Raw genomic sequence first — 9,803 nt, forward strand, 5'->3', positions numbered from 1 at the left:
GCTACGGTTAGGCAAGATACGCAGGTTCGAATCCTGCCTCGTGATCAAATTTTTTCTATTCTTTCAAAATTTTCTCAACCCTCTATTTATTTAAACTGTTACGCACTTTTATTTGTTTACTTATTTGACTTTGGCCACACTACCACTTACTACTACTGGTTTGACCTATTATGTAACCCTATTTTCTTACTACTTGTTATACCTGGTACTTCTATTTTGCTACTACTTGTTACGTTTATTTAAGTTATGGTGGGGATTATAAGGGATGACCTTTTGTCCTCGTCGGCAATGGAGCTGGTGGGTCACCTGATTTGGAGAGGCGTAAGGTCTATTGAAGACCTTGTACCTCCTCTAAGGGATTGTCGACTATAAATTGGAAAGGGATTAAGAAAGCATTGGCGAGAGGAGTAATGGAATGAACTGGGAAGAGTAAGGAAAAGGATATGGGCCTCCGGCTCCCCATAATTATCTGTACAAATATTATAAAGCTGAAGAATTTGTTTGTTTGAACGCACTAATCTCAGGAACTACTGGTCCGATTTGTCTTTCAGTGTTAGATAGCCCATTTATTGAGGAAGGCTATATATGTACAACGGGCGAAGCAGGGCCGCTAGTGTTAAATATATGTTATTATTAACGTTATGATTAGTGGACTGCCATGTCTGTCACTGAACACTTAGTCGGCAATCCTATCTGTCTTTATCTGGGTCGAACGCCGCCCAGGATAGTCAGACAGATAGGATTGCCGACTAAGGTGTTCGGTGGGCATTGCACCACAACAATCCGTGTGTCCACAGACAGGGACCTGGCCCGCATGGAGCTGCGCATGAAGGCGTTCCTCTCGTACTGGTGCGCGGGCTGGGCGGGCCGCGCGGGCGAGCCGGCCGCGCCGCACGACCTGCTCGCCTACCTCGCCGAGGCGGACGTGTTCCTGTACGTCTTGTTCTATGAGCTGCATTGTAGATATGGACGTGGACGTGGACGTGGACGTGAACGTGGACGTGGACGTGGACGTGGAAGTGGACGTGGACATAGACGTGGACGTGGACGTGGACGTGGACGTGGACGTGGACGTGGACGTGGACGTGGACGTGGACGTGGACGTGGACGTGGACATGAACATGGACATGCACATGGACATGCACATGGACATATCCGTACATAGACTAAGACATGACATGGATATGGACATGGACATGAACATAGATAAACATTATTGTTCACGCGCAAGAACACTAACTAAAAAAAAAGACTGAACATTACAAAGTAGGAAATAAGAAAAACATTACACAGACACGACGATTTAAGGAGAACAGAAAAACATATCTATGTTGTATGGCTTTTGTTATTGTTAATGAATCACTGTGTATGTCTTCAATGTTTTGTATGATGTCGTGTCCACCAAATAAATGGTTTTTCTGAATGGTTTACTCAGGCTACCTTATCTCTATATGGGCTGATGATGATGATACCTATTATACTCAGCCTCCCTTGTCCCCATATGGGCCGATGATGATGCAGCATCTTGTTTCGCAGGTACTGCGGTCACGGGGACGGGCTGTCGCGCGGGTGCGGTTCGGGGCCGGGGGCGGGGGCCGGGGGCGGGGGCGGGGGCGGGGGCGGGGGCGCGGTGTGCGTGCTGGCGGGCTGCGGCTCGGCGCGGCTGGCCGGCGGGGCGGGCCGCGCGCCGCCCGCCGCCGCGCACCACGCGCTGCACGCGGCGCGCTGGTGGGACGATACTATCAGCCGTTTTATTGACAGCCTAGGCGATTTATTGAATGACGCCGCTTTATTGACGACCAGTAAATTTACTTGGAAGCAAACAAGTGTATTGCAGATATAACATTTAATTACGTGCAAATCATTGAAATGCAGATCTAAGGTGCACGTGCTGGTGAAAACCTTAATTGTGACATCGAAATGATGCGAGGCTGAAAAGTTAGGATAAATGAATGATCATTGAAGCAACCGCAAATTAATGTTTTTCATTAAATTCACTACTTGCAATTTTATCTATAACTAAACACTTGTTCATCCCCAGCCCCATGGTGGTGGGGATGCTGTGGGAGGTGACGGACCTGGAGGTGGACAAGCTGGTGACAAGTCTCCTCGCGCTGGCGCTGCCCAGCTCCGCGCCGGCTGACTGGCGCCTCGTGGGCAAGGCTGCTTGGAGCCAGGGGCAGCTAGGTGAGTGTGCCTGACTGACTGACTTACTGATTTTACTGCTTACTTACTTTTTTTTTTTAATTTGTACAAATTACTAAATTTTCGTCGCTTGTATTTTGTTTTCAACCCTCTTCTATTAAATTCGCAATAAAGTAAATTCATTATCTTAAAATCGGGGGGAAAAAAGTTTTTTCAATTTATTTACGCATGTGAATTACATCACCACAGCTCGAAACGGTGAAAGAAACCATCGCGAGGAAACCGACATGGTGGATTATGGCATCTACCATCATAGGAGGCCCGTGTCCCAGCAGTGGAAACATGCGTGGACTGATGATGATGATGATGATAATAATGTGATACGAAAATGTTGCTATTCGTTGATATTAAATTAATTATTATTTTTCAGACACAAACGTGGAACAGAAATCGCAAATAACTTCAGAGAGGGACTTGCTCCGTGCTATATCGAAATCCAGAAATGCTACCAATTTCCTTATGATATCCACCAGTATTGTAGCAAGAGGCTTGCCAGTTCGAATCTCCGGTTGAATTCAATTTAGCGTTTCATCGAAATATATACAGCTGTTGTGAAGTTATGAAATTGATTTTTTTATTTCTGAAGTATCATTCCTTAAATAATACATTCTCACAAATATCACAAAGAAAAATTTGTATCACAAAATCTATCTATAAAAAATAAACAACGAAATCTTATTTTCTTCATATCACCTATTTATAAATTATTCTCACTATTCAAAGGGTTCCCAAATATCCACGAATATATCTAAAATAAAAAATGGCAAATCCGTCTACCCATTTCCGAGCTTAAGCAAGACAGAGTAAAGGTAATTGATTATTTTATAAAAAGATGAGTATATCCCCAATTTTACACGCATCAAGTTTTCTAGTGTTTTGTAGTGCACAGGCTTCACGTCTCTAATCTTTACGGATTGCCGACTTTAGAATGGAGTATGAAGAAAGGGTTGATGACGGGAATAAAGGGCGAAGCACTAGGAAGGGTAAGGAGAAGGAATACGGAATATTATTTGGACCTAGCTGCGCCCCGCGGTTTCAGCCGCGTAAGTCTGCATCCCGTAGGAATATCGGGATAAAAAACCTATAAATTATTCCAGTTGTCCAGCTGTCTTCGTACCAAATTTCGTTGCAATCGGTTCAGTAGTTTTTGCGTGAAAGAGTTACAAACACACACACACACACACACACATCCAAACTTTCGCATTTATATTATAGGTAGGATGGGATAGGATAGATAGGATAATACAAACAATTTATTAATCCGTAAAATTTATTAAACTTTTTTATATAATGCATACTTTACTAAACACTACGAATATATTATGCATGTATCTTAAATCACAATGAATGGTGTGTCTGTTTGCTTAGATTTTTGAGAATTAGGGGCTGTCTATAAATTATGACACACGAATTGGTATTTGTTTTTATTTATTTATTTATAATAATTAAAACGGTAACCTTTTTTTTGGAATTTCTTTTGTCACACTTCGGTGATACCATGGTGATGCCACAGAATATAGTGATGCCCTAGCTTTAAAATGTCATGTAATTTGCGCATGACTCCAAGAAAAGAGGTAAACAGCCGTTGTTCTTAACAGATTTAGCCCAACTTAAATTACAGTTACGAATTAAATCGTTGTTTATTACCCTTTGTATATCTTTGCATTAAAATTAATTGTATTTATCTAGTACTAGACGCTCCGATATCAAGATTCCTGTTTTATCCAAAGGGAGCATTTAGTCGGAATAAAAACTATCCTATCACCCAAGTAAGCTCGCACCCTTTCTGTATACGAAATTTCATCAAAATCCCTTCAGTAGTTTCAGCGTGATTGAAGGGCAAAAATCCAAACAAACATTAATGATATTAGTGTGAAGTGTGTTTCACAAGCCTTAATCCTACGGTTAGTAAGAAACATTTTAAATCGCTACTGTACGTTTGAAAGAAAAACAGGATTATAAAATTATAGCATCAGATTGTTAAACATCTACTTTCGACCATGTGCCCGAAAAGAGCACAGCAACACGCGACCGTCTTTCTCAAGGACGAAGCAACTACCAAAGTCATCCGTGAACGAAATAAGTCTCGTATCGCCCTCTTGCCCTAGCGTTATATTGTATCGGCTAGAAGACGACCTCATGGTACTATTCGCTTGATCCACATACGCAGACGGTGGGTCAGTGGCATGCTTAAAAATATGGTAAGCGGCGGAAACCTTTCCACCGAATTTTATCTTATTGGATCGTATAGCTTCTATCAACTTGTCATTTGGTAGTCCTTTCTCTAGCGCCGTCACACCTACCATGTCGTTATTTTCGACGATTGAAAATAATTCGTTCAGTTTTTGTTTCATCGCTGTTGGATCACGAAAGGCTTCCTCGCTCGCTTGTTGTCCTGTTGATATATGAAAATATTCAATTTATAATAGCTGGAAAATTTTACATATAGTAGATATGTAGTGTGAGTGTGTGTATATAGAGTGTAGGTATCCCTTAAGTTTATGATACTAGTATTATTAGTAACTAGCTGCGCCCCGCGGTTTCACCCGCGTAAGTCCGTATCCCGTAGGAATATCGGGATAAAAAGTTGCCTATATGTTATTCCAGTTGTCCAGCTGTCTACGTACCAAATTTCATTGCAATTAGTTCGGAAGTTTTTGTGTGGAAGAGCAACAAACACATACATCCTTACAAACTTTCGCATTTATAATATTAAGTAGGATATTATATCTGTGTAATATTAGTAATAGTGGTGTTCAAATAATATTAGTAATATAATTTATACGTACTTTTCCAGACACTTTTCTTTGCATTACGAGGGAGCTGTTTCGCGCCAGTTCGCAGATCATTCTCAATGTTAGCCATGGCATCATCGATGTATGTCATGACGAATTCACAGTACGCGACCAATTCGCTGACATTTTTAGGCTGCATCTCAGCAACAAATTTCACCATGTTTCCCATATACGCATCCGCTTGGTGCGTCTTTACAGCCGTTTTGAATGTATACAATCTGTCTTTTTCGTGCGGAAGTAGCTGTGACTTTGCAATATCGCTCAGCTTGTTGTACCCATTTACAATTTTTGTCACAAATTCAATACTTTCCTTTCTGTGGATTTCGAAGCGTAGCCGATATTCGGACACGCAGAGTTTGACTACTTCAGCGGGTAACTTGCTGGTTGTGGTACAGTGCTCAGGCTTAAGATTACCAACAAGTTTAATCATTGACTCACATGCAGCAGATGGATAAGTCAATAACGTCTTTACGCTGACCTGCAATTGACTGTTCAGGGTGACAATGGAGTGGCCACCTTTGTGGATTCCAGTTACAGAACATAGAGTGAATAGCCCGCGGCTCTGAAGCGTTAGTAGCTCGGGCACAGACCACTGGTGTGTCGTGCTAGTATCTATTTTACTTAAATGTTCACCAAAAAATCGTATCAATGAAGCTGATAATTCTGGCATTTGCGTTATTCGGATTGGTGGAGCACTTCCCAACACTAAGTTACCACCGCTTAACCTGATATCACTTCCGGTTCCGGAAAAATTTAATTCAGTATTCGATTGCCACATCCTCAGCACCAGTTCTAGTGTGTCTTGCTTATTTAAGTTTGTTGCTGTTGACACTTTTCTAAGCCCGGAAAGAAGTCTTAAGTCGTCTCGAATAAAATTGCGTAAACTCGCAAAAGCCTCAATTTGCTCTGGGCTCATGTTAGCCAAAGTATCGTAATATTGCAAGCCATCGATCAAAAATTGGGAATATTCTTGTATAGATATGTTCTTTTGCGATGCTGATATGAATTGCCGTAAAAGATTTCCGTCATTCTGAACTCTATTTCTTATCTCCTTTAATTCGTTTTGTTGTTCAGGTGATAACTCTTTGCTTATCTGATCAAAAGCTTGGTTGTGAGCTTCTGCAATTATTGTGTTGGCTGTCTTATAGGAGTAGACACCTTTAGTCCAGAACGCTATCGACGCTACATGAAACAGAACGTCTACTGGTGATAATTTGTCATAATTGACGGCCAAGTATACCGTATTGTTAATAATGGCTATTGTGCTGATAGTGAGATTTGTCCCATTAGCTACGTTTGTTAATATTTTCAATGCGCTTGATATTTCTCGACCACGTGCCGCCAATGATGTTAATCTCATAGTCGCACCCATAGCACCGAAGCTTGCAATGTTAGCAGCAACACCTAGCCACAGCATTCGAGATTCCGAGTCCGTAAATGGATTAATAGATTCACCATGCGTCGCTTTATCTATTAATTGATTCGAAGCTCTTCCGGTGCCCCATAGTGCGCTTGCAACACCCACTACCACCAAGGGAGTCGCGAGACCACCACTAGCAAATAGTAAACCCACCCCTGATGATATACCTGCAACTGCACTGACGGTATCAACGGTCCTTGCTGCCTTTGATCCCAACCTTGCTGAGGGTGTATCTCTAACAAAGCAATGGGAATAGTTATAATTAGGTCTATATTCTAGACGAAGTCGATTGGGAAAAAGCATTTTGCATGGAGGTAATTTACTATTGTCGTACCAGTCATCAAAACTCTTGTAATACCTTCCTGCATTATCTACGTAGTATTTTTGGGAATTCGTATGTCTATGCACTCTAAATATCGGTAGTTCGTATAGTTTTTTTTCATAGTACAATTCAACAGGTATTACTGTCACATAATTTGTTTCATCTCCACTACAACAACGTTGAATTGTTTCAGCTATCGCGTTTATAGCTTCCAATGATTTACCCTCGAAGAAAACTAAGTCACCGCGGAGGGCTCGCTCCATTTCCCGTTCCGACCAGGTGGTTGGATCGCGGATCGGCAGCCCCATAGCCATGCCGATCGTATTCAACAGCTCTGTTCCTCCAATGAGTTGCGGTTCATCGCCCTTTCCTTCGCCACCTCTGTGTAAATATTTATCCACATTGTCAATAGCTACACTAATCCATTTATCTTCGTCGACATCCATTTTTACTTTTCAATTAAAGATCTTTCTTGCTACACAAATTCTCTAAAACCACCACCAGTGGGCCTTTAACAAACCTGAAGGCTTTTCTTTAAAGTCGGGACGGTGTCCCGTCTCAATCCACAACTTAAGACACTTATCAAATTCATCAACTTCACCCAACTCTTCAAGATCTTTTAATACTTTGTCAAAATCACTGTTTATATTAGAAAACCCTTTCATCAGAACATCGATTCCGGATCGGACTTTGCAAATATCGTCAGCACAACCGACTAAATCCAAATTGATGCGAGAATTAGGATAGAGTGTGATAAAACTTTCTAGCCAGCCTTTGTTGTTTGTGATTTTCTCAATTACTTCCGTAGCTTTGCTATTTGTTCTAAGTGCTGCGTATTTCCAGGACACACTATGACCAAGGTTGAAGAGTTCTTCAAATATATCCTCTCCTCTTCGGAACCAGTTGGTGACACGGATTCCTTTGATCTCTTTAGGCTCACGTTCAAATTTAGCAAGAAGCTCAATTAATTTAACCAAGTGTTTCATACACATTTCCGACCCCATAACCTGCAAATGACAAGAATTCTTTTATAAAACTGTCTTACAATAATATACTTATTATTATTCTTCTTACGATACCAATACAGTATAGTTTTATGTTATCTGTGCCAATACTAATATAATAAAGCTGAATAGCTTGTTTGTTGGATTGAACGCTCTTATCTCAGGAACTATTGGTTCGAATTGAAAAATTATTTTTGCTGTGAACAGGTACATTTGTCGAAGATATATATGACAGTTTTTATTGTATTATACCTATCCTAGTTAACATCACTAATATGATAGACCAATACGAGAGGTACCGGAATGAAAAGTGATCAAAGAATAATGTAGTGTAATCTACTAACTGAAATAATTTCGGATGTCGGTGGCTTCTCCCTTTAAATTATGTTACAGTAAATTTTGTCTCCCTCATGTCACCCTCATAGGAGGCCTTTGTCCCAGCAGTGGGAACATATATGGGCTGATGATGAATGAATGAAATTTTGTCTTAGTGTGTAGTAATTTTATGGGTAGGCGTGTTGAATGGCGTGTGCGGGCGCGCGCGTGTTAGTGTGTGTGTGTATGTGTGTGTGGGTCTGTTTGGGTATGCACAATTAACGTATAAGTGATGAGAGCTAATGTTTGAGTGTACGTGCATATAGTTTCAGTCACACAATATAAAACACAGTATCAGTACAATTTATTTAGATAACAAATGTGTAAGCTGTGGAAGTCCTTACATTTAATTGTTTATTCATTTACAAATGAAAGAATTTTTCTAATTGGACCCGTAGTTACTGAAATAAGCTATGTTCAAGCATTATCTATCATTCTAACAGTTAACTGATATAGCTTAACACGAGGCTATCCAGAAGCTATGCAACGAGCCATGTAAAACACTGCCAAAATTAATAAACAATATATTGTAAACATTTTACAGTCGTTTGTTAGAGTTATGTGTTATGCAAGTGTAAACCCAAAGATAATTTTAACATCAAACGCATAATATGTCCTTAACGACCTTGAGGCATATACATAAATAAATGCTACGTTTGAACAGACGAATGATAATAATAGATAAGTAATCTTAAGTGTGGCGGTTCGCTTGGTAATTGCTATTTGAGGCTTATGGATAAATTGCTTAGAGATTATGCATCTTTATATTGACGCATTAGTTTGTACGTAACAAGAGCTTTATGAACATTACTAGCTGCATCCCGGTTTCACCCGCGTAAGTCCGTATCCCGTAGGAATATCGGGATAAAAAGTTGCCTATATGTTATTCCAGTTGTCCAGCTGTGTACGTACCAAATTTCATTGCAATCGGTTCGGTAGTTTTTGCGTGAAAAAACAACAAACACACACACCTTACAAACTTTCGCATTTATAATATTAGTAGGATAGAATTTGTTGTATCATAAACAGGAAAATATGTAAACAGTTTGTTTGTTACAAATAAACTTCCAAAGGAGACCGACTTTGAAGTTTTACTACTAGCAGAAGCTTGATACATTGAGCGTGTCTGACATCGCAATGTTTTTTACGATCTGTTCCGGGCAAAGCTGATTGGGTGACCATTAATAATTATTACTTACAAAAAAGGTCTCCTAGGACTTTGGGGAGGAACCATTCCACATTGCCAGGTTAAACCCACGGAGCTATTATATTATCTGTGCACGGAACTATCGCGTTACTACACCAAAAAAAAAGCTACAGTCGAATTTATTTATTTATTTATTTATTTATTTATTTATTTATTTATTTATTTATTTATTTATTTATTTATTTATTTATTAATAATGAATTTCCAACAAAGGACACAGTTCACATTTTCAAAAAAGCCTGCCACATTCATAGATTACTGCACCTTCAATTATAGGAAATTACAACATTCACGTTAACGTCAAGTGTGATAGAACAAAAATAATATTAAAGAATTAACAAAACAAAAACTTTGTGTGATACATTAGTTAAATTAAAATTATACAAATTGAAAATACTATAATACAAATTGAAAATTAATTACCGGCTATTGCCTTAATAATTGCAGATCGGAACTTCGCTATCGATTGACTAAA

The 9,803-nt window shown here is 39.7% G+C and overlaps 2 protein-coding genes across 3 annotated transcripts in view; one reads left to right on the forward strand and one right to left on the reverse strand.

Moving 5' to 3' along the window:
- The first annotated feature begins 644 nt into the window (after nucleotides 1-644).
- Nucleotides 645-2,764, forward strand: LOC119836170. The gene is made up of 4 exons (XM_038361426.1): nucleotides 645-933; nucleotides 1,537-1,728; nucleotides 2,042-2,187; nucleotides 2,576-2,764. Exons 1-4 carry the CDS (start codon nucleotides 659-661, stop codon nucleotides 2,716-2,718), a joined length of 756 nt encoding a protein of 251 aa, XP_038217354.1. The 5' UTR covers nucleotides 645-658; the 3' UTR covers nucleotides 2,719-2,764.
- A 700-nt stretch (nucleotides 2,765-3,464) lies between these two features.
- LOC119836250 overlaps nucleotides 3,465-9,803 on the reverse strand; it is an 8,786-nt gene continuing 2,447 nt past the window's right edge. For both annotated transcript variants that reach the window (XM_038361528.1, XM_038361527.1), the window contains exons 2-3: nucleotides 4,995-7,749; nucleotides 3,465-4,600 (exon numbers count right to left, since the gene is read on the reverse strand). In XM_038361528.1, coding sequence (XP_038217456.1) covers nucleotides 4,194-4,600; nucleotides 4,995-7,188 — 2,601 coding nt within the window. In that variant the 5' untranslated portion in view covers nucleotides 7,189-7,749 and the 3' untranslated portion in view covers nucleotides 3,465-4,193. The remainder of the gene's footprint in view (nucleotides 4,601-4,994; nucleotides 7,750-9,803) is intronic.

The sequence above is a fragment of the Zerene cesonia genome, chromosome 23 (assembly GCF_012273895.1).
Source record: "Zerene cesonia ecotype Mississippi chromosome 23, Zerene_cesonia_1.1, whole genome shotgun sequence".
Taxonomy (NCBI): domain Eukaryota; kingdom Metazoa; phylum Arthropoda; class Insecta; order Lepidoptera; family Pieridae; genus Zerene; species Zerene cesonia.

Excerpts from the sequence above, each read along its gene's own strand:
- LOC119836170 (XM_038361426.1), top strand. The coding sequence starts at position 659 with ATGTCTGTCACTGAACACTTAGTCGGCAATCCTATCTGTCTTTATCTG. Across the intron at positions 1,729-2,041 it reads GCGCTGCACGCGGCGCGCTG|CCCCATGGTGGTGGGGATGC; the intron begins GTGGGACGATAC and ends GTTCATCCCCAG. Across the intron at positions 2,188-2,575 it reads TTGGAGCCAGGGGCAGCTAG|ACACAAACGTGGAACAGAAA; the intron begins GTGAGTGTGCCT and ends ATTATTTTTCAG.